Here is a 24,829-nt window from a genome sequence, read left to right as displayed (position 1 = left end):
CTAATAAGCCTACAGCTCAGCGCCCGTGTTCCGATTCTGCAACCTGGCAGTCCCCCTGGGGACCCAACCGGCCTCTCTGTGACTTTTTAGGTCCCAGGAACCCGGCTGAGCAACACCCGCAGAGTTTCTTGCAAGCGGCCTTGACACTTCGCCGAAGCTCCGGAGGAGACAGGGCCGGGAGAAGTGCCCGCTCGGCCTCGCTGTGCCTCCACCATCGTGGCCCGGGAGGCCGAGGGCGGCGGCGGCGGCGGCGGTTCCGGCCCATCCCACCCCGGCCCGGGACGGCTGCGGGCACGCGGCCGCGGAAGTCACCTGTGAAGGAGTCGGGGTAGATGGACTCCAGAGCCTCCAGCTCGTTGCGCTGCTCCTCGCCGTAGTCTGTCATCGTGGCCCTCGCCGCTGCCCATGGATCGATCGCCCAGACACCCAGGCGGCGCGCCGCAGCCGGGACCACGGCGGCGCCGGGAGAGCGGGCAGCGGCCGGGCGGGCGCAGGCGCAGAGTCCCCGGCTGGGAGGCCCGCCGCCCAGAGCCAGGCGGGCCAGCTGAGCCCCAGCCCCGCGCCGGCCTCCGCCTGCTCCCGAGTTCCGCGTTCGACTCGTTGGGCCTGGCGGCGGGGCGCTGAGCAGCCGCCTGTGCCACGCCCGCTCGGGATTGGCCGGGATGGTGAGGGCTGCCGTCTGGCGTTCGTCACAGACACCTAGGGCCGGCTCCGGGGCTTCGCGGGGCCTGAGCCCGAGGAGCCCCTCCGCGCGGCATCCGCGCTCGATGAGTCAGGGCTGAAGGGCGGCCTCTGGTTCCGGAGCGGGAGGGAGTCGCCGGTGGAGTCTCGGGGAGGGAGTTCTCGGCCTCCGGCGTTTCCGGCTTTTCGGTTCGCGATCGGATGGCCTGTGGGGAGACCGGCGCGCACTGTAAGTGCGGGCTGATGGTGGGGTGCAGGCGGTTTCTGCGCTTCCACCCCGAAGGCCCGTGGCGTCCCGCGGGAGCTGGGCGGGAAGCCGTGCAGGAGCCAGCGGGCAGAGGGAGGGAAGCGGAAGCTCCGCCGGTGGGTCCCGCGGGTCCGACCCCTGAACGGCGGCGACTCCGAGTGAATCGGGGGAGAGACCGACGGCAAGTCCGGAGATCTGGCTTCGGCGTTCAGATCCCGAGGCTCCGCTTCTAAGTGTGTGAAATGCGCGCGGCTGTACCCGGACTTAAAGATGTCTGTGATTGCGGATTTCTGTGAATCGATCGAGAGGGTGTCGGTTTCAGGAGCAGTTTTGAAAAGCCATGTAAAAGTGTCAGAACTCTGAAAATTGTCCAGAACCTTCGACTTGGGAACATAAAGCCGAGGAATATGCTTCAAACGTATACATGTCACCTGTCAGTTCATCGCATCAGTTCCAAAGAAGGGTTTCAAAGGACCGTAAAGGCAAAAGCTAAGCAAATGGCTAAGCATGTTGCTTTTATGAGAAGAATGTTAAATAACTATGTTTATAATAAAGGAACATGGTTAAATACAAAAATAAAAAGTGGGAAATACAATAAAATACTCTAACACTAGGAGACTTTTCACTCTTTGATGTTTCCCTTTGCTTTGTTTTCTGTATGAAAGCAGGTTCCGCTGTGTAGTGAGGAAACCGTTTGTAATAAGGTCCCTAGTGATGAGGCGCTCGAGTCTGCTTTCACCCTGAAATGAACGTGCCCCATGGACTGGGAGGCATTGATCTTGTGTGAGGGAGTATTGCTTCCTCGTCGCGGAGGAAGGCATGGACACAGACATTCAGGTGCCCCTTGGTACTTAAGTGTTAAGGGTGAGGGGGCATTCTTTTAAACTTGGAGGGGGGAAGCGGGATCTTTTTTGAAGATGATGAGAATCAATACACGGAGTAACGTTGCACATGCACGGAGCTTACTTTCCTGGGTACCTCGGTTGCGACAAATTAAGGGTTTGTCTTCGGCCAAAGAGCTTCTGGGCAGAGGGAGCAAGGCAGAGCACCTGGGCCCGGGAGCCCACTTGGTATTTCGGAAGCCTGTGTGGCAGGGACCTGGGTGGGATTGGGGCGGGGGGGGGCGCGAAATACAGGTCACGTAGGTCATTGGAGGGTTTCGCTGGAAGAGGGCCAATCTGACTTTACGTAAGCGGGACAAAAACCTGGAAGTACGGGGACCAGTTAGGAGGCTATGGTAACAATCTAAGCAAAAGACGGTGGTGACTTAGACCCGAGCTGTGCGAGTGGAGGTGGTGAGACCGTGTTCAGACCCTGGTGCAATGACTGCGCTTGACCCACCTGGGAGAGCACGGCATCTCCACGCGGTCCCGTGCCGGAGGACGGCGAGGTGAAGGGCTGTTGGGAGCCTGGGAAGACAGCCCCAGCGGGCTGCTTGGTCCCAGGCGCGCAGCCCCGGTGGGTGGCAGCCTTGCGGCGCCCCGAGCACAGGACCCGCTGCCACCCCGGCGGGTTTGGTGCTGTAGACGGTGTCGGCACCCCTGGTCGGAATCCCCCGGGCTCGCCAAGCTCGGGGAAGGGGGTCGGAGAGCACTGGGCGAGGAAGAAACTGACGCACGGGGGCGGGTCCTAGAAAATGATGAGAAGGAGGCAGAACGCAGAACGCCCTGGCTGGCGGCAAGGCACTACCTGATTGCCTACAAAATTTTCCTGTTCCAGGTCTGCCAGGAAATACTTGGAACAAAATATAGATCTCATGGGATCTATTGAATTATTACTGGGTAAAGATGCTTATTTTGTAGGCAGCTTTCTCAAATTCAAATTATCTCAAAGTGAAAATCAACAAAAAGCCGATTACTCTTCTTTTATGAAGTGTATATACAATAAAGCACCTCATAGATCCAGATCCCCCCCCCTTGGCATTTGTTTTCTCACATTTCCAAAGGAATATGTTCACATTATAAAATATTTTATAATAGCACTCGACGGTTTGATCAGTCCATAGAGTGCTGTACTGAAGGGTCCCAGGTTCGATTCCAGTCAAGGGCACATGCCTGGGTTGCACGTTAAACCACCTTAAAATATTAGAATGCAGTGTGTTTTATAATATTATAGATATATTTATTTAATTTACAGGAGCAATGGTTTTGCCTAGGGCGGAGCATCAGTGCATGTAGAATCATAGAATCCTTATCCTAGAAATTACCTCGAAGAGGTCTTCATTCACAGGGGGTCATTCATGACAGGCTTGTGTGTCCATAAACTCCTGAAATGTGTTGGTATGTGTATTCATCTCCTATTGCCATGCTAACAAATTACCACAAATGTAGTGGCTTAACACAAGGCAAGATGTATTATCTCAGAGTCCTGTAAGAACAGTAGATAATTCTTCCTGTTCTGACACAGGTCAGACCCGGTCTCAGTGAGCTGAAGTCAAGCTGTCAAGGGCTGTGTTCCATCTGGGGGTACAGGGGAGAATCTGTTTCCTTGATTTGGCTCATGACCCCCTCCATCTTCACAGCCAGCAATGGGTAATGTCCCAGGCATCACGCTCACAGTCCTCCACACTCCTTCTGTTGCTGCTTTGCCTTCTCTGACACTGAGTCCTCCTATGGCCCTCCTATCAGGACTCGTGATTATATCTGTCCCACCAGGATAACATCCCCACCTCAAGATCCTTAACTTCACATCTGCATTGTCTCTTTTGCCATATAAATTATAAAGTAACATTCCCAAGTTCCAGGGATTGGAACATGCACACCTTTGGGGGAGCCATTAGTCAGTCTACCACAGTATTCAAACTCTGAGGTATATGAGCCTGTGTGTGTGTGTGTGTGTGTGTGTGTGTGTGTGCGCGCGCGCGTGGGCGCTTGTGCAGTTTTTTCTGGATTTTCCTCAAAATAGCTTTTCCCAGAATGGCTCTTCAAAGGGGTCCATGACTCAAAATAGTTTAATCACCCACTCCCACAATTTAATCATCCGCCCCTGTCTCTTGTCGGGGATAATTATGTCCCAGAGAGATTGACTTGCATAAGACCATATGAATGAGAGAGTATGATTTCCTGACATTCACTTTGACTCTTCAAACTATGGCCTATTGAAAACAAATGGAGGATTACAGTGTTCTGCCACTCCCTGCATGAGAAAGAGCATACCCGAGCTTTCCGGTCCAGCCAGTAGTCTGTGGCTAATAGAATCAGTGCTACTGGTGTTGAGTGGCTCAGATCCAGTGATGCCTCATGGAGCAGGGAAAAGTTGAAGGTGAGCCCTGGTGCATGCAGGTACAGTGGCAGTGGAAAAAGAGGGACTCAGGTGTGATATGGCATCTTGTTGGAACTCAGGATGTTTTAGTTATTCATTGAAAAACTACACCCACAGGCCCTGGAAGTTTGCTAATCCGCCTTCTGTTGCTGCACTGCAGTGGAGTGCATGGTCACACGTCAGGCTACTGGATTCCGGTTCCATCACTTCTAAGTGTGTGACCTTTAGCAAATTGCTTGACTTCTCTGAGTCTTGAACGTCAGCTTGACTTGGCATTTGGTCCATTGCCCAGTAAGCAGTCATTGTTTTGGTTTAAAAAAATAAATAAAAGCCCTCATTTTGACCCAGTTGCCCATGTAAATGTGGCAAAAATCAGGCACAAGACACCGGATATATCAGCAATAGTCAAGATAAATTAGAAAACTGTCAAATATTAGAAATGCAAAGTCACACGGAGGAAAGTCAGGTAGGTCTCCCTTTTGGAGTTGTAGATGAAGAATATGCAAATATAGGTGACAGTCTTGCTTCCTCAAATGGATTTTGAATGCAAAGTTACAATTAATGAAAAAGCACAGGTTTATATGTCGTAGCTATAAAAATGCTCCCAGTACAGAGGTGCTACAAATAGTACTTATGATACTAATGATGATACAATAATGCATCATCTTTCCCTGGTTATGGCAGGATGACTCAAGACTTCCTTCAATGGGCTTCTCCCTTACATGTCACCATGAACGGACTTTTAATCCTGGTTTCCAAAGGGTCAGATATGTAAGCATAGAGGCAGAAGTAGTGAAACGTTTCTGCATGTAGAGATAGAAAGAAAAAAAAAGAAAGAAAATCAGAAAATAGAGACAGGGAACATAGTGATACAAGACATGAAATGCAAAGAGGAGGGAGAAGGTAACATTTGTTAGCACTTATTTTAGGAAAGCCACTGTGCTATGCACTTTGCTTATGTTACCATATTTAATCCTTACACCAGCTCTGTGAGGTAGCTACTATGTACAATGAAATAGCACTAAAAATAGTAATTTTTGCACAGCTATTAAATAACAGAACCAAGATTCAAATGGTGATATAACTCCAAATTCCATTTTGTTTTAATAAGACAGATATAGGCAAAAAGAGACATTGGCACAATTATCAAATTGATTTTGGAAATGGCATTTTGCACATAATAGAAGAAAGAGTAAAAAATAAAGGAATTACATTGAAACTCCATCATCATAAGAATAAAGTATGTGTTAAGCAACCTGAATTGGGAGAGGTGCTATAATCAAGGTTTTAATTCAATGCCTCCTGGTGTGCTTTCCTCAGCCTCATCCACCTGGCCTCCAAGGAAGCTATAGTGACCTTGCAAGTCATCACCCATACAGAGAAGACTGGGTACTGAAATGTCCTTCCAGTCCTGACAGGAAGGAATGCGGATGTGTTTGACATCTTCGTTTCCAGGAACGAAGCCAAATAGTTTCCTTATGCGCTGCATGATGAGGAGGCGTGAGTGCTGCTCTGCAGCTTGCTCAAAGAGCTCCTTCTCATTGCGGAGGTGGTTGGTCCAGTAGCAGTGCTGCAGAGAGGTGAGGGGAGAGCAGCACCTCACCAAGCAGCAGGACAGGAGGGTAATGATGGTTGCCAAGGTGATCAAAATCCAGCCCAGCATCTTCATGTAATTATTTAAAAGGAAAACAGAAAGCATCAATGCTTCAAATATTCAAGAAATAGCCATGGTAAGAGGGGTTCCCACAAAACAGGACCAAACTGTGGACAAGGTATTTGTTTTTCTAGTTTTTCACGTACTAACAAGGTGATGATCATTTGATATGGATATGGGTATGATGGGGGTACAGGCCCAACCCGTTCAACATGGTTTTTGGATTACAAAGGGTTTTGAATGAATTCTAAGTGTTGTCCTTGAAGTAGCAGACGCTATAACCCACCAACTACCTTGCATAAAGGTACATACAGTATGTTTTTTGCTTTTAGCTCAACCTTACTTTTCAACCATCAGGTACAGGCCCATGCATTCTCTGGGGGCTTAATAAATATTTGATAATGATGGTGAGGAAAATGATATCATAGATAATAATGGTAGCCTCCTAAGGCGTCTTCAATGATGTGCCAACAAGTATTCATTAATATTTCTTCCTGGTTTGCTCTTTCCTTTTATTTTTTTATGACCAAAGAAGAAAGCCAGTGAGCAGACTCTTATGTTCCTAAATGTATAACAACTTATTGTTTTCCTTTTCCTCTCCCTTCAAATAGTCATTTGCTGGCTAGTTTTATGACTTGTTTTTGAAATATACTTTGAAAGGAAAATGAACTAGATTTTATTTGTAACTATTTAGTTTCCACCATTAAAGATTCATGTTAATGGCTGTTTTCTACTCTTACAATCCTTCCCTCCCCCCCCCCCCCTCTTTAATTCTTCTTCTTTTCAATATTCAGCAGTTGTTACATAAAGTGAGAGACACAAATTTCATACATTTGGGGAAGCCAGCAGTAGGCAGCCATAGTCTGGAAGGTGAAGGTCTCTTCCACAGTTTGTTATTCACCAACAGGCCTGGGATTCCAGTGTGTGTACGCTAAGATAGCTGCCCTCTGTGGAGGCTAAAGCCTACAACGTGCTCATCACAATTAAACTTAATAGAGGCCAGCGTGGTGGAGGAAAGGCCATCTCAGATGCCCATTAATTCATCAGCTGTCATTGACTGAGCCCCAGGGTGACCTCCACCATGTGCTGTGCATGGTGCTCGGTTGTGAATAATTTAAGACACATTCGGTCTTAAAGACTGCTAAAGCCACAGTATTTAAGCCTAAAGAGAGAGAGACAAAAGAACAATCCAAGAAATATGGTAAAAGATGTCATTTTTTTGATATGTGTAAACACAGGGCTTTGGGGGAGCACAATGGAAGAGAAGTGAACTTGTTTCAAGGAGAAGAGTATCAGGGAATACCTCTCAGAGGAGGTGATGCTCACACTTAAATCACTAAAGAGGAGTTCAACAGATGCAAGAAGTTGAGGAGAGTTCCAATAAGGGGAGGAGACAGAAAAAGAAGAGCAGAAAGAGTTGGGAAAACCGCACAAGTTTGGATTCGCAGGGTCCTAGGAGACATGTGGGAAAGTGCTTCAGGCCTTCCTCCCACTCCCTCATCCCACTCCTCACACAAACCTGTCCATGGCCACTTAATTTAAGACCATCATTCTTGTTTAATTTTAATTATATTTAAGCTTCCTGTAATTTTAGATATTTTAATTTATAAGAATTCATATTTAAGAATATATATGTAGCAAGATAAAAATTACTCATCTGGTAATAATAATTTTAATAACAATATCTAAAATTCATTGTTTTTACAGATATAGAATCTGGACACAGGACTGAGCACTTTAGGTATATTAGCTGATTTATTCCTCACATTGACCCTATGCCATTGATCCCATTAATATCCCCATTTTACATCTGAGAAAAGTGAAGCATGGAGAAGTTACCTAACTTGCTGAAGGTTTTGCAGGTTACTAAACAGCAAAGCAAGACTTAAACCCCGGTCTGTGATGCCAAAGCCCCATATCCTAACTGTATTTATATAGCTGCTCAGTAGAAATCACTTGGATGATTGACACCTAGTTTGTGCTCTATGAACAGACAATATGAGAAGCAGCAGGATGCGAAATGTTTCCCATGATAGTTACTATGGGAGAGGATAACAGAAAAAAAAATCAAGAACTTACTTGTGACTGGTATCTGTGCAGAAGAGCTACTTCATCTCTTACCAGGGTTATGTCAGAAGGAGCTGATTTGCAGCATGGAAACCCAGCTAAGATCTCCTCCCGTTTGCTGGCACTGATGTTGTCAAACACTGGGTAATGGTCCACAGTTACAAATTCACTTGCTGCACATTCGTAGTAGGTGCCTGTCATCAGGGTGGCCACCAGCCACGTCAATGGAGCAACGAGTGCCCTGCCGGTGATGCTGAAGAACCTGAGGCAAGCCAGCTTGCGCTCCAGGAGGCCGATTCTCCGGAGTGGAGGGGCACAGTGGCAGCAGTAGTCACTCGAAATTGTCCACATCTGGCTTCTCAGAGCATAGCCAGCAACCAGAAGGATCAAGGCAGGAATGACTAGGAAAGCAGAACCATAGTAGAAATTTTTCCCAACCTGACACGGACACCTGAATGTGGAAGAGGAGAACAGTTGCTGCCCGCCAAGAGTCAAAGCAGCAATTAAAGAATTGATCCATGTTCCACTTCTCTGCAGAGAACACGCGATATTGTTGAGAGTTGAGCCCATCGTTTGGAAGCTCTTCCACCAAGCTGCGCGGAGCCCTTTCTGATCATTAGACTTCTCGAGCTGTAACCATTTTATGGGATCTTACTAGTTTAACTGGTTGTGTCAGTCAACCAACATCCTTATATGTTGAAAGGACCCTAGCATCTACCCATGTGCCCCTTGGGAGTCCTAACCTAATAAATGCACTTCATTCAGGTTACAGCTGGGAGAAATTGAAAGAGGGTTCATCTGGTATGAGAGACAGGAGTAACTTCTTTAGTGTATCTTCCCACTAAAGAGAGGATGGCTTGCAAAGCAAACAGCTGCCATCAATCCATGGGCTGCTCTGTGTGACCTAAAATGCTCAGCACCAGCAAATAGAGCATTGGAAGCAAAACAGCAAACATTCTTACTTTTCTACTAGTCCAGGATATGGCATGAAAATTGATGGAAATTATAAAAAACTAAAGTGACCCAAAAATTCACGGCTCTGGTGTGTCCATAGCCCAAGAGTTCTGCCAGAAAATTTCAAAAACTTTCCCAAAAAGAGCAAAACAAGGTTTGGGTACCCCTAAAGCCGAATCACAATAAAAGCATTCTAACTTTGCATAAAAATCTATTTGGATTGACAGAATCTAATATAATAATGTGTTGCTTTATAAATTAAGTTGTAAATTTGTTTATAAAATATATTTTGTTCTATGGAAATGTAATATTTGGGTATTAATAAAGTTACATATCTATAAAGAAATAAAATGATCAAATTTTTTTTATAACTTCTATATAAAAGGCACCTGACTAGGCTTGGTTGGGCTTATAAAAAGTGAGTAAGATATAAGTTTCTGTTTTCAAAGAAACTCTCAACTGGACATGATTAAATACATAATGTGTGAAATGAAACATAATACTGAGGAATTCATCCAAAGTGCAATACAAAAAGACAAAGAAATAACATATTTTTTAAAAACCAATGAAAGAAAATAGAAGACAAATTAAGCAACTCCATGATCTGTTTATTTGAAGAGAAATAAATGAGAATTTTGCAGAATCAAAGGAAGTTCTCACATCAGAATGGTGTTAGATGTTATGAATAGTGTAAAGATAAATCCACATATAGACATGCCGTAGTAAAACTTCGGAGTATGAAAAATAAGGAGATATTCTTAAAAGCTAGCAGAAAGAGGGGATACATAACCTATGAAAGACTGACAATAGACTAGCAGGAGACGCTAATCAGCAACAACAGAGACCAGAAGACAACATAGAGTAACTTAATACCAGGTAAACAATCATTCAAGATAGAATGAAATAAAAATACATGAAACTAAGAGAATTTGTTGCCCACAGAACCTCAGTAAGAGGATTGTTAACATACATTTTCAGCAAGGAGAAAATGAACTCTGAGGAAAGACCTGGAGTAAAAAATGATGAGTACAAATATGGTATCTTAAGATGTTCCTTTAATTATAAGATGTAGGAATAACTACTCTTTAAAAGACACAACTAAGACAATACATGGTTATAAATATATATGACTACTAAAATGGCTAAAATAAAAAATACTGACCATACCAAATGTTGGTGAGGATTGCAGAGTAACTGCAACCTTCATACACTGATGGTAGGAATGTAAAATTGGAAAATTGCAGTTTCTTTAAAAGTTAACTCTACATCCACTGTATAACACATTCATTTATCTCCTAGGTATTTGCTCAAGAGAATGAAAACATAGGTTCACAAGAAAACTTGTACATGAATGTCCATAGCAGTTTTACTTATAATAGCTGTGAACGGGGAAACAACACAATAACAAGAATAAATTCAAAATCATTTCCTAAATAAAAAATTCAAGGGAAGGAATACATAATGTGTGACTATATAAAATTCTAAAAAGTGTGAATTACCAGGTAATCTATACTGACAGAAAATAGACCAGCACTTGCCTAGGTCAGTGGTCGGCAAACTGCGGCTCATGAGCCACATGCGGCTCTTTGGCCCCTTGAGTGTGGCTCTTCCTAAGCCTTAGGAGTACCCTAATTAAGTTAATAACAATGTACCTACCTACATAGTCTAAGTTTAAAAAATTTGGCTCTCAAAAGAAATTTCAATCGTTGTACTGTTGATATTTGGCTCTGTTGACTAATGAGTTTGCCGACCACTGGCCTAGGTTATGGGGGAGGAGAAATGAGAAAAGAGATTACCAAGAGGCATGAGAAAGTTTGGGGGCATTGTATCAATTTGTACCAGCAGGATTTCAGTTTATGGAGATGACTGCGTGATGACACAGAGAGGCCAATACCACTGAAAAAAGAATTTATTACTTACATTTACCAAGAGAAAGGGGCATGCCAGGCCACCCACGGCCACATGGGGAAACACCAAGTTTGGTCAGGAGGCAGAAAGGAGGAGCAGAAAGCTTAGGCCAGAGCTTTTCCTGATGTTTCCATGGAAAAGGTAAGATAGGGCAGAGAAGCCAGCCTGGGGCTGGCTAGTTTAAAGAATTCTGGTGGGCTTTGGGGCATAAGGGCTGTCACTACTTGTCTGGTACCAGGACCTGGGTTGATTCAGAGTAGGGGAAACATTGGCTTGTTGTGTGACAGCTAAGAAGGTGCTTCAGAGTATGGGCTCTGGGTCGCACAGGAGATGTAAATCACTTTGCCTATTAGTGTGGCCGTGTAATTATTGGGTGCTAAATAGTCAAAGAATCTAAGATAACACAAAACAGAGTGATGGAAATGTCAATTATATTGATTGATTTGATGGCTTCACGGTTGTATACATAGGTCAAAACTCATCAAATTGCATATCAATTATATCTCAATACAGCAGTAAAGTTTTAGGTAGAATTATTAAATAATAGAAATACAGTGTTTTGGGCATTAAAAAAGACAGAGAAAACAAAAAGAGAATATTGATAGAAAAAGAGATAATAAACAAAGGGAAAGGATGGTAAAAAGAAAACACAAAATAATGGTAGAAATGAGACCAAACATACCAATGTTCACACAGGAAAATTAAATAGCTAACAATTAATTACTGATGCTTACTCTATGGCAGGCACTATTCTAAGAACTTTATCTTATTTACCCTCTATAATCACCCTATGATAAAGTACTAGTATTATCCTCAGCTTTTTTACCTATGAGAAAACTGAGGTATAGAGAGATTAAGGAAATTGTACAGGGTCACACAGAGATGAATAAAAGAAACAGGATAGGACCCAGGTGGTCTGGATAATGCTGTTAACCACCACACCAGAGCTGGAATAAACTTACCTGTAGAGTGACTTAAAATATTCATGCTGCTTACCAGCAATATACCTAAAACTAGGCCACATATAAAGCCTGAAAAACCATAAGCTCCGGGAAAGATGTATGGGAGCTGTGTTGTAGGCAGTTAGACAGACATGAGCAGAGCAAGGACCATGGGCCAGGTACAGAGGGTCATCAGGGTGGAAAAGCCCCAGCTGCACAGGACAATTGTAGGGTAATAGGACCTAACCCCAGGGTGATTGGACCTCCTGACCTTTCCTCCCTAGAGATAACATCTAGATCAGCTCTGTGGGTAGCGACCTCTTTGGGAGTTGAACGACCCTTTCACAGAGGTCGCCTAAGACCATGGAAAAGCACATATATAATTACATATTGTTTTTGTGATTAATCACTATGCTTTAATTATGTTCAATTTGTAACAATGAAAATACATCCTGCATATCAGATATTTACATTACGATTCATAACAGTAGTAAAATTACAGTTATGAAGTAGCAATGAAAAAAATCTATGGTTGGGGGTCACCACAACATGAGGAACTGTATTAAAGGGTCTCGGCATTAGGAAGGTAGAGAACCACTGATCTAGATCCTAGTTGTACTTCAGCTCTAGGCCCAGATAAGCAATAAAACCAGCCAAGGCTGATGTCAGGACCAGCTGCATTGAATAATGTCCCCCTGCCCTGTGGCCAGCCAATCAATCAGTGGAGAACACAACCCAGAAAGGACACACCTGGAAAACTGCTGAATATTCTATTGAGATCTCCCCCTGGGACCTCCCCTAACATCTCCATCCTTAAAGCCCTTAGGACAGAGCATCAGTGTGCTCTCCCTCCTGGGAGCTCAGCCATGCCTTTCCTTCCCTTTCCCCCTCCCTGAGGCCCCTTAGCCTCCTCACTCTCAAGCTCCAAGAGCCCTTCCTTGACCTCTAGAACTTGTTTCTTAAGCCCATTTCTTCCTGGAATTACTTCTACCTCTGTCATTTACCCAGTAAATGCTCTCTTACAATTTGGGTCTGGACTCTGAATTCTTTCCTAGCTAGAACCCAAGTACGGAGGTTTCTGAACCCAGGTTTGGTCTGACTTCACTGGTCTAACACCTGGTGCCATTCCTGCCGCCTACAACAGCTGGACGTGGCTTCGCCTTGTCTGAGAGTTGGGGATGATCTCAGATGGTGATTATATGGCTGACGGGTTAGTAGATGCCCAGGTACCTCCCAAAGGACCAGCATAGGGGAATGGCCCAGCTCACCATTTACTTGGGTTGATTGACACTGCAGTGCAGCTATGATGAGCCTGAAGAATGCATCTTATTTTCAACCTCAATCCAAATTCAGGCCTAGGACACTGAAAGAACTCTTAATAAAAGAGGAAAAACGTATGCATTATTTTGAAATGACTCTTGTTTCTAGTTTGCTGCCAGGACAGTCAGTATAGATCATGTACATGTTTGAAACAACCTCCCTGCGTTCTTCTATTTCAATGAAGATCCAAGTGAGCCTTGTGTGCCCCAGGCTACTTCTTTTTATATGAAACCCAAGTACCAAAGTTGCTGAACCCAGGTTTGGTCTGACTCCACCCCCACTGGTCTGACACCTGGTGCCATTTGCACTTATTACAGCAACTGCATTGCACAGCCTGAAAACCAGCAAACCACTGACCTGGAGGCCATGCCTACCGCTGAGCTTGCGCAGAATGTGCTTTTGTACAATAGTCCTGGCAGGGACCTGCCTGAAACCCTGCGGTCCTGCTGCAGGAAGAGCAGTGCTTCATCACAATGTCCATTCTCATGGTGGCCCTGATGTCACCATACCACACCTCTAGAGTTTTGTGAAATTGATTCCCGTACCATCTTGTGTGATTTCTAATCTATGATCTCTCCCCTCTCACCAAGTAGACAAAACTTTTCTATGCTTTTTTCAGGGATCTCTCATGCAGAAGCCAGAATTGCCCAATACTGGGCCCATCAACATGCTGTCACCATACTAGTAGCTTTTGTGAATCTACCCCTAAAATATTTTTGTAATGTAGTTACGGTGTGTTCAGAAAAAAAAAGGTTTTTACATTTGGAATCAGCAAATTTAGCCTAAATCACTCTTTGTTGCCTACTACTGAGCTAACATTGAAAAAAATTCCTAACCTCTCTAACTGAGATGCCTATCCTATAACATGGTGTTGGTTACCATGCTGACTACTTCTCAGACTGTAGTTGAATGAAAATGAGATAAAGAAAATTAAAACCATGTTGTAAACTGTAAAGTTTACATAAATAAAGGTGCTATTAAACTGCTACTAAAAAGCCCCCCACACCCTACGACCCAGCAAAACTGATTTTCCTGAGAGTGGGGTCATAGAACAAAGGCATTAATGGAAATACCTTAAATATTGTAGAATCCCATTCAAGATATTCAACTTCAAGAATAATCTCTAGTAATTATTGTTTATATAGTGCATTGTAATGTGCTTTATAGTGTACATTATCTCTTTGATACTCACAATTATTCTGTGAGGTGGGCATTATTACTGCCATTCGCAGATGTGGAGACTGAGCCGGAGAGCAATAAAATGGCTTGCCCAAGTCACAGAGCCAGTAAATGGTAGGACTGCAGCTTAGCCTCAGCCTCCCAAACCTTCCTGGGCTCTTTCAACTATGCCATGCTCGTCTTCAAAGTCGTCAGTAGTCTGTCACTTTATAGCAAGAATTCTCCAGAACACATAGGGCTAATTGACTCAAGCTGTATGAAGTAAGAGACTACTTTCTTAAGTTGAGTTGTATGCTTTTATTTCTGGAAACGTTTTGATCCTCCACACCCTGCAGTTGCCAAGATGAGAGGGCTTCCTGTTTCAACTTTAACTATACTTGTGCGTAAATAAAGAGCTTTCAATAGCCAACATCTCAGGGACTATTGAAAGGAAGCTAAGGGCTTGCTTTCTCTGCCAGGACCATCATACATTATTAAAGTGTAGAGCAGCCATTTTGAGCAACAGTTTTATAAGAAAATATCAGCACCCCAAATTCGATCACTCCTTCAAATTGCTAGTTCTGGGTAAAAAGTTACCAGGTATATTTAGATTTTCTAATCACACCAGATGGGGTCTATGATACCCATTCTTTGGGGGATAATGTGATACCCATTAGAGTTGATTAGGTCTGAACCCAGGATTTAGTGCCTATAGATTGCTGATCCTGTCTTGAGTTCACACAACAATCAATACAAAGACTGAATAATGCTAACCTTTAGATCTATCTTGGATTGTGAGGGTTTCTGTTTGTGATTTCAAAACAATGCCTTGGCATGAGAGCAAAACACCACTCTCATACTCCCTTGGGCTAAAGAATTTTCAGTAGATGGTGCTTCTGGTCTGACTTCCTACTCTCAGCTTTCATGCCTCTAGATTACAGCTCACCCTCACAAGTGGAGCCGTACTTACTTGATGGCTGGGAAAGTACCAGCTACAGCAGAGTCCTATTTATGACTGTCCTCTTCAGTGCAGCAAGAAGCAAAAGCAGGGGAGTACGCAGGTAGCACTTGTGTCTCAAAGCGAGGGGGGACTTGCAAACACAAAACAAAGCCAAAGGAAAGAAACTGAAGATCCCACTCTTCATCTCTCAAGCACTATGTCTCGCCCTGCACCCAGAAAACCAGAATACCACAAAATAGTAAGATCTTTTTATCAGCATGTTCTCAAAGATATTTTATTCTAGTTCAGAGAAAATGTTTTAAGTGACTTCTGATTTATTTTGCAAGGCGATGCTATAAGTAGAGTTTTTCAGTGGAGTAAGGGAGTGTTTGGTGGAGTGAATCGTAAACGACACCTCTGGGAATAGTTACAACAATCTCTTACATACCGTAACAGAATAATCGATTCTTACATTGTCCAGGGTCTTCTTTTCCGACTGGTTAGATCTACAAAAGTGTCAAATTTTTCTTGTCTCTGACAGAAAATGTGAAAAGATTAAGCAATTTTTTTGTATTTCATACTTGTAATTTGTGGTATTTTGTACTTCAGGAGACAGGAAATGAAATGCATGGAAAATAGTTGATTATATATTAAATTAAATAGGACTAGAGGATCAAAAACCTCGGGATTAAAGGATTGCTTTTAAACATAGATTCCCTAGCCCTAGATGTAAGGGGTTATTGTTGTAATTTGGTATGTGTTATTATCTTTTCTACATATTCCCAGTTGAGAGTTATTTTTAAAACTTAATTATTTGCAGATTAGATGTAGATATTTTTCTTTAATCCTCTCTTATAGGTTTAGGCACTCACAAGTTATACTAGTATATGTGAAAGCTCATCATTAAGTTTAAAGCTGTGTTATTTATTTCAAGGGACTGATGGGCAATTGCTTAAAATTAAGTAATTTCATCCGTGGGTACTTAAAATTGTATGACTAACCCAGGCACAGCCCAGTTTGAAATGTCTACAGATGCCCCCTCTGGCATTCTAGGATCTTGATTTATTTTTATTGGGGCTCTCAAATGCTAAAAATATTGTACATCATTTATATTATACCTACATCATTTGATAAAATCTCATATTTATCCTAATATATCCCAAACCTCCTGAAATAGCTAATGGTATTATATTTTTCATATATAAAAAATGATTATTTTTTAAAATTGACCTTCCTTGTGATAAGTTGTATGGATTTGAGACTCAATTGGATATGTTGTTCAAGGTACAGCCTTTGGCCATGAAGCAGAACGGAGAAAACTGGCCTTTATGGGTATTGAACTTAAAATTCACTGGAAGTAAAATATAGTTTGTACCCACCCTTCATAATGAGAGAGAGTACAAGAGAGAAAGAGAGATAGAAAAGAAAAAGAAAATGCCATTATTTCAGCTTGGCCTTTATAAATGGACACAATGCTGAGGATATGGTATATAGGTATCTCCTTTTCAAATTCTTTTTTTTTTTTGCTAGTGATAGTAACTATGTTTTCACCCCCCTTTCCCTTCCCCTTTGCTTATTTTTGTGATGTAATATTGGCACATAGTAATTTATTTTCTGCTGTGGATCCTGATATACTAAGCAGAAATGTACTAATATAGGCATTTCTTGTGACTTAATATTAGGTTCTTGAAATTTTTAAATAAGAACAAAATTAAAATTGAGTACATGATGACCCTTCCATGATTTGTTTAACAGTATTTTTGTTCAAATCTCTTGCTTTACATCCTTTCTTTCCTGGTAGAAATATTAATGTATTTATTATTTGCTTATACCTGTGAGTGTCCTTAATGTATATAATATATTTCTACATATATTTGTGACATTTTTATTTATATTTTTCAACATAAATTATGTCCATATGTGCTGTATAATATTTGGATTCTATCCATTTAAAATTATTTAGTGATAATAAATATTCTACTCGACTAAAAACATTGTCATGATATAAACCGATAAGTAAGGGAATAGACCAGGGGTCCTCAAACTACGGCCCGCGGGCCACATGCAAATACAAATATTGTATTTGTTCCCGTTTTGTTTTTTTACTTCAAAATAAGATATGTGCAGTGTGCATAGGAATTTGTTCTTAGTTTTTTTTTAAACTATAGTCCGGCCCTCCAACAGTCTGAGGGACAGTGAACTGGCCCCCTGTTTAAAAAGTTTGAGGACCCCTGGAGTAGACACTGGTGGTATTGGGCCAATTTTGGAAGTATTTGGATCAAAATTATGTAATATTTTATAGCAGCCCCTTTGTTGAATAAACAATTGTATTGGTTTGTTGAGACATGTCTGTCCATGATTAAAAGAAGAAATTAAATACATATTATCAGGCCTTATTTTCCCCTCCAGGATAGGTTATCTGTCCAAGACACCTGGGCCTAGAGGTAAGGACCTCTCTTCTAACCTGGAATCCACAATTGACCTTTCATGAAAATACGTAATTATGCACAAGATTATTTTCAACAGTGGTAATCCCTAGTACCTCCATCTTCCACCCACTTCTACTCAAAACATGCCTTCTTTTGTGCACCTCAATGATAATTGCTGTGTGTGGAGGGGGGACCTGCAGTCTCAGGCTTCCTCCCGGCTCTGCCAGCTGCTGGCTAGTTGGGCAAGTCACTCACTCCTCCTGAGGCCCCATTCCCTCCTCTTAGGACTGAGAACATTGGAATAAATTATCTCTAATATCCCCTTTCCATTCTTAGATAGTATTCATGGTAGACGCAAAACAGAGACTTTCTAAAATGGATTGATTGTGCTTTGTGTTGTTTCCCATATTTTCAACCTATCTATGCGAAACCAAACCTAAATTATCCTGTTTCAATTTTTTTAAAAAATATATTTTATTGATTTTTTACAGAGAGGAAGGGAGAGAGATAGAGAGTTAGAAACATCGATGAGAGAGAAACATCGATCGGCTGCCTCCTGCACATCTCCTACTGGGGATGTGCCCACAACCCGGGTACATGCCCTTGACCGGAATCGAACCTGGGACCTTTCAGTCCACAGGCCGACACTCTATCCACTGAGCCAAACCGGTTTCGGCTCCTGTTTCAATTTTTAATTCACTTTGAATATAAGGCATATTTTGGAGATCTATAAGGAAGTACAAGTTCTCTTTTTTTTCTAAGTATAAATAACAAAACCATAAATTTCCTGCTGCAGTTGGATTCATCCTGATGGTCTTCCTGGCAGGTCTGGAACCATTAGGAAGTATGCAGACTCATGAGAAGTCTCACCCAGTTATGCCTCCAACCGAAAACATGGACAGCATCTACCAAAGGCCATTCTAGAACAACAGGAATTCATACTAGCAATTACTATTTCTTCAGAAACTTTCTCCATGAAAATAACATTGCAAGTTATACCATACAAACAAATGCAGAGAAAGATTTCTTATGTTAAGAAATTAATTTTATTTCATAGCCCCCCATGCCCCCGCCACCCCCAACAATGTATGCAAATATGGGTAGAATGGAGAGTGGAAAAGTGAACAGATGATCTGGAAGTCTGCATCCAACTAAAAGCCAGAGCAGTGTATTATTTGTAACTGCCTATAACGTGAAACTACCCATTTTTCTCCAGAACAAAGATCTCTTTGTCCTAACCTATGGAGCTCTGGTTGCCCAACTGTGCAAGGATTATGAAAAAGATGAAGATGTGAATACATATTTAGATAAAATGTAAGTAGAAGTCTTTCATTCTTGTGGAATGTGCGTTGTTTCTTAGCATCCTCTGCATTTTCCCCACCCTGACTTCTCTTGCTCCATCCCACTGGCTTATCTTCTATCTGAATAAATAACATCTTAAGGCTAGACATCATTTCTGCCAGCTGACATTTGGGTTGTCATAAAGTATAAGAATGGGAAGGGACTTTTCCCATGTATATCAGGCATGGAATGTTTTCTTTTTAGTTGGAAATCATTTCTTTGCTAGCCATTTATAAGCAAAGGAGGTGGTAAAACACTTTTTTTCTTTTAACATGATGGATCATCAAATTTGATTTTTTTTCAGAAAGCTTTTGTTCTAACATAACTCCTTCCACTAACTAACTAACTATATATATATATATATATATATATATATATATATATGCTTACATAAGCATAGACTGTCTGTGGAAGGATATGCAAAAAGCTACTAATGGACCCTTGCAGGTGTCTCCATTGGTTGGAGCATTGTGGGGTACACCAAAAGGGTACAAGTTTGATCTTCAGTTGGGTCGCATGTTTCTCTCTCCTCTCTCTCCCCTCTCCCTTCCCTTCCACTCTGAAAAATCAATGGGGAAAATATCCTCAGGTGAGGATTAAAAAACAAAAAATACATATATATATTCTATATAATAAAATCCTAATATGCAAATCAACCAAACGGTGGAACAACTGATCGCTATGATGTGCACTGACTACCAGGGCCAGATGCTCAACGCAGGAGCTAACCCCTGGTGGTCAGTGCGCTCCTACAGGGGGAGCACTGCTCAGCCAGAATCCGGGCTCATGGCTGGCAAGCGCAGTGGTGGTGGCAGGAGCCTCTCCCACCTTCGCAGCAGTGCTAAGGACCCCTCAGGGGATGTCCACCTAAGCCAGCAGGCGGACATCCCCCGAGGGGTCCTGGACTGTGAGAGGGTGCAGGCGGGGCTGAGAAACCCTCCCCCCCCCCCACGAATGTTGTGCACCAGGCTACATATATATATATATTAGTGGAACCCACTTCTTCCATTTTAAATGCTCATTATTCTTGTCTTTATTAATGGAGATTCCTTTTGCACAAATTCAGCCTTTAAATTTCTCAGAATAATTATATGAACGTTATGTTATTGCTCAATAATAAAATATCTGTTGGCCATGGCTGGGTAACTCAGTTGGAGTGTTGTCCCCATAGGCCAAGGTTTCAGGGCACATGCAAGAAACAACAAATGAATGCATGAATAAGTGAAATAGCAAATCAATGTTTCTCTCTCTCTCCCTTCTTTTCTCTTTCTAGAGTTGATAAATAAAAATAAAAAATAATAAAATATCTGTCAACATTTTTAAACTTCTTAATTATGGATTCTGAAAAGGGTTCTAACAGGACAATGACTGAAAAATCTGTAGAAGATTTAATCAGACAGGTTGAATGGGAAATTTAGCCCAGCTGAGTTGAGCATTTTAGAGCTTTTAAAAAGGGTTCACTGTATTTTCAGTTAGAATACAGGAAAAAACAAACAAACCATAAAATAAATATCAAATATTTTTTTCTCTCAAAACCTTGGTTTTTCTTTCTTTTTTATGTGCTTATTATTTTTTTCTATTAGAAAGTTCTTTTTCATTGTCCTGTATTTATTTTGATCCGTGTACTTATTTTTTTTTCATTTCTTCTTAATTAGTCAGAAGCACTTCCTTGGCTAAACTGTCAGTAAGAGTGGGAGCTGCATAAGCTATTTTACACTTGGGTCACAATGCAACAGGCTGTATAGCGTGTCCAGAAGTTACACCATTTTATTTAGCTTATGTTAGATTTGCATTGTTGTGGGGAACATAGGTAGAAAATACAGAAATTCGCTTATTTGACTAAAAAAATGATCTCTGGTTAGCTACTACTTGAGGGCATATTTTAACAAATATGAATGAAATATTAAAGAATAAATTTTGAGAGGCTGCCAAAAGGATTTGCCTTAAGAAACACAATAATTCACATCTGGATATCTTTAATAGCTTCTGCATCTTACATTTTTAATTTGATATATAAGTAAACACAATATCTACTTTGCAGAAGCAAACCCTTTGACCAAAGCAATATATATGTATATATACGGCACTGACCATAACGTTCTGGCTTCCCGTCACTATTCCCAGTGGCCAAGCCTGTGTGTATGCATAAAAATTAGAAACACTGAGAACATTTTAAAAATCCTGGTACAACTATTTCTGTAAAGTATACATTCTGTTTTTAAAAAGTCTATTCTGTGAGAACTTCCTGACTAGAATCACAAAACATTTTTCTTGAAAGGCAAGTAAGCTAAATTTAATATCACCATCCACTCGGAAAAATTAATAGAATATCGCTAGATTTAGTGAATTAATGAGCACTCTGACATCAAATCTGTCTCCCCCCTTCTTAGACCCTAGGAGCAAATATTGCCTCTACAAACTTTGGTGTCTTTATCCTGCTGGGTGTTCTGTTGCTCCATTCAGATCGTTTCACTGGTTTATGCACATGTTGCTGTGAAATGAAAAGCCCGGTTTTGTGTCAGTGGTTTGGCAAAGGAAGTCTTGTTCTTTATTTCCACCATGAAGGTCATATTTCCTCAACTAGATTGAAAGTTTTTAGGCTGATCTTGCTGAAGGTGTCTGCTAGCCATCTTAGCCACATACTCAGATCACATCTCAATAAAATGCTTTCACAATTGTACTGCAAGTACTACTCAAGCTATTCGTTGTGAGGTAGAGCTATTACAAATACTTTCTCCCAAGTCCCACAGATTTAGTTTCCCTGAAATGAAAAATGAATTTTCTGAACTTGGCTCTGTTTTCTTTTCACGAAAACTCAGAGTTCTAATGGTTGACATCTACACTAGCAACAAAATTTGATTTTTCTATTCCCCTCATCCCCTCCTTCTAGATCCCACCCCAGGCATGCCTGCCCTCCTACCACAATAACTCTGCTAAGAGAAGAATGAGCATCTAGGTACCACACCTGTAGCAGACAAGTTAACTGACCCTCATTCTCAACAGCTAATGATGAGAAAGTTAGTTGCTAATGAGAAACATTAGGCCACAAACACCAACCAGCCTTATTTACCTTTAGTGTGCAAAGCCAAGTTTGGGCCATCCCTGACTCCTCAAATTCCTTTGCTTGTAGATTAGTTAAGATTCCCTGGATGTGTTGCAGAGAGAAGAGGAGGAGGAGGAGGAAGAGGAGGAGGAGGAGGAGGAGGAGGAGGAGGAGGAGGAGGAGGAGGAGGGGGAGGAGGGGGAGGGAAGAGATTTGTTGTTCCACTTATTTATGCATTCATTGGTTGATTCTTGTATGTGCCCTGACTGGAGATGGAACTTGCAACCTAGGTGTATCAGGACAACTCTCAAACCAACTGAGCTACCCGGCCAGGGCCTTGTTGCCCTCTGTTTCTGTGGTCTGTGGGACAAATAAGAAGCCCACTGTTAAATAGCCATTTGACTTGTCACGTTAGGTTTAGTTTGTAATCCAGTTGGCAAGTGCTAACTAGATTAATCCATTCTTAAACACTGACAAACAGCACTAAGTACTCGAATATTATTTCCAGACCACAGTCTTTCCTTCATCCACAGGGGATACGGCATTGGAACGCGGCTGGTGGAAGACTTTTTGGCTCGATCTTGTGTGGGCCGATGCCACAGTTATTCAGAAATTACAGACATAATTGCCCAGGTAAGAGCATTTTTAGCTCTGTCGATATGTTTTGAAACCCTTTGATTCGTCCTGAGTTTGGTGGTTTTCTGCTCTGATTGAAGAGGTTCCATCTGTATCCATTATTAGGTGAGAAGAGAGAGGATTCCGATCAAAAAGCATTTTATTTCAGCACAGAGATAAAGCTATTGAGAACACAGATAAATGCTTCCAGGCATTTAAGCATCTATCGATTTTTCTGACCAAATGGTATGTGTCCCACACTGGGGAAATGTTTTAGAAGGTAAGCAGAAGGGAAGTGTAATAAGGCAGCCTTATAACACACAGGCCCAGAACCAATTTCTTTATGTAATCATTTTCAGCAGGTGGAAGGAGGTCGTCTTTGCCTGTGTCAGAGAACACTGTAGCCATTTCATTCTAGGACAAGTGTTTTCCCAAGAGAAAAAGAAAGCCTCCTATAAATGTATGTGCTCTAAGAACTTTCACAGCCTTGAGAGGCAGCTTGGAATCATCTGGGACGAGATCAAATTTTCGATAGGAGATGAGATTGGGAAATGTATCCTTAGCCAGAATTCCTTGCCCTGTTCATTTGTGAGACATCTGCGTGGATAAGAGATATTTATGCGGTCCAGGAATGCTGCCTCCATGTTTTCACAACTGACCAATTTAGTTCATCTCATTCTTCTTTTCTCTCGTCACCCTTGATGGGGTCATCCATTGTCATATTGACTCTTCACATTAGTGTCAATAATAGTTCTACATAGCGGTTTGTGATTCTAACTGCAGTTTTACATATTTTTTGTCTTTCATTTTTACAGTATTCCTGTGAAGCAGGAAGACTAGGAGTTCTTATCCCCACTTTCCAGATAAGCAAACTGAGCCCCAGAAAGAATTTGCTAAACAAATACTAGCATATGTGAAAAATATTGTACATTAAAAAGCAATCCAAATGAAAGATTTTCCCATTTATTGTTATTCTTACTTTTATTATTTCATGGCTAGTGAATCATATAGTTGAAATTAAAATCTAGGCTTTCTAGTCTTAGTGTAATGAGTTTACCACACTACTAAACAGGTTATATTTTTTCTCTTTCCATATTTGCAGCCTATAATTAAGATCCTGAAGCAGTAGTTTGTAAAATGAAATAGATTTTCACTACACCAGTTCTATGGGCAATACTACAAGAATATGAGCTATTTTGATGGAAAGCAAATATTCACAATATATAAATGTAGATGGTTGTGTCCTATTTCTGTAAAAAGTGCCATTGGAATATTGATGGGGACTGTATTGAATTTATAGATCACTTGGGGTAGTATGGATATATTAATAATATTAAGTTACCCAAACCATGAACACAGGATGTCGTTCCATTTGTTTGTATCTAATTTCTTTCATCAGTGTTTTATAGTTTCCAGTAAATAAGTCTTTCACCTCCTTAGTTAAGTTTATTCCTAGGTATTTTATCCTTTTTTTTGGTGCTATTGTAATAAGATTGTTTCCTTAATTTCTTTTTTGAATAGTTTATTGGTAGTATGTAGAAACACAACTCATTTTTGTTTGTTGATTTTGTATCCTGCAACTTTTCCGAAATCATTTCTTAGTTTTAACAGTTTCTGTGTGTGTGTGTGTGTGTGTGTGTGTGTGTGTGTGTGTGTGTAGTCGTTAGGATTTTCTGCCTATAAGATCATATCATCTGCAGAAAGATAATTTTACGTCTTTCTTTCCAATGTGGATGCCTTTTATTTCTTTTTTCTTACCTGGTTGATCTGGCTTACCTAGTTGATCTGGCTAGGACTTCCAGAACTGTGTTGAGCATGAGTGAAGCTTGCAATTTTTCACCATTGAATATAGCAAAGGGGAAAGGATAGTCTCTCTCACAAATGGTTCTGGGAAACTGGACGTCCACACTCAAAAGAATGGAATTGGACCCTTACCCTAGAGTCTACACACCAATCAACTCCAAATGGATTCAAAACTGCCACTCTTATTGCAAGTTTCCATCTTACCAGTGAAGAGAATATGTTGCCACCCTCACCCTTCTTTTGTGCAGAGGGGTTGTCTCCTGGTCTTTGCACTTTCCTTCAAAGGCCTGGTTTCCTCCCCCTTAATAATTTTCACTTCTCCAGCAAAATATTCTTTCACATGTGGGAATGATGTCACCCAATTCGGGAGCACTTGAACACAGATGAAAGGTCAGGTTTTAGTTATGTATTCACCACAAATGCTTTGCTTATAATTAGCTTTCATTAAAAGGTCTGGCCTTTGGCTG

General features: G+C 41.6%; 3 protein-coding genes across 3 annotated transcripts in view; 1 reads left to right on the top strand and 2 right to left on the bottom strand.

The window, feature by feature from the left end:
* The window catches only part of RWDD1 (RWD domain containing 1), a 13,679-nt gene extending 13,082 nt beyond the window's left edge, over positions 1 to 597 (bottom strand). Inside the window, exon 1 of the mRNA XM_006089179.3 lies at positions 313 to 597. Coding sequence (XP_006089241.1) covers positions 313 to 385 — 73 coding nt within the window. The 5' untranslated portion in view covers positions 386 to 597. The remainder of the gene's footprint in view (positions 1 to 312) is intronic.
* Positions 598 to 5,468: 4,871 nt separating this feature from the next.
* Positions 5,469 to 8,480, bottom strand: CALHM4 (calcium homeostasis modulator family member 4). The gene is made up of 2 exons (XM_006089177.3): positions 7,923 to 8,480; positions 5,469 to 5,852 (listed from the first exon to the last, which is right to left on the bottom strand). Exons 1-2 carry the CDS (start codon positions 8,478 to 8,480, stop codon positions 5,469 to 5,471), a joined length of 942 nt encoding a protein of 313 aa, XP_006089239.1.
* TRAPPC3L (trafficking protein particle complex 3 like) overlaps positions 5,846 to 24,829 on the top strand; it is a 43,602-nt gene continuing 24,618 nt past the window's right edge. The window contains exons 1-3 of the mRNA XM_023754169.1: positions 5,846 to 5,961; positions 18,777 to 18,874; positions 22,478 to 22,577. Coding sequence (XP_023609937.1) covers positions 5,917 to 5,961; positions 18,777 to 18,874; positions 22,478 to 22,577 — 243 coding nt within the window. The 5' untranslated portion in view covers positions 5,846 to 5,916. The remainder of the gene's footprint in view (positions 5,962 to 18,776; positions 18,875 to 22,477; positions 22,578 to 24,829) is intronic.

This window comes from Myotis lucifugus, unplaced genomic scaffold (genome assembly GCF_000147115.1).
Source record: "Myotis lucifugus unplaced genomic scaffold, Myoluc2.0 scaffold_57, whole genome shotgun sequence".
NCBI classification, from domain to species: domain Eukaryota; kingdom Metazoa; phylum Chordata; class Mammalia; order Chiroptera; family Vespertilionidae; genus Myotis; species Myotis lucifugus.
The sequence above is the reverse complement of the archived record's forward strand: the minus strand, read 5'-3'. Positions and strand labels throughout refer to the sequence as shown.

Bases quoted from the DNA above. Each gene is read 5' to 3' on its own strand.
- CALHM4 (XM_006089177.3), bottom strand. From the start codon at position 8,480: ATGGGCTCAACTCTCAACAATATCGCGTGTTCTCTGCAGAGAAGTGGA. The intron at 5,853-7,922 runs GTAAGTTCTTGA...AATTACATGAAG, and splicing joins TGCACAGATACCAGTCACAA to ATGCTGGGCTGGATTTTGAT.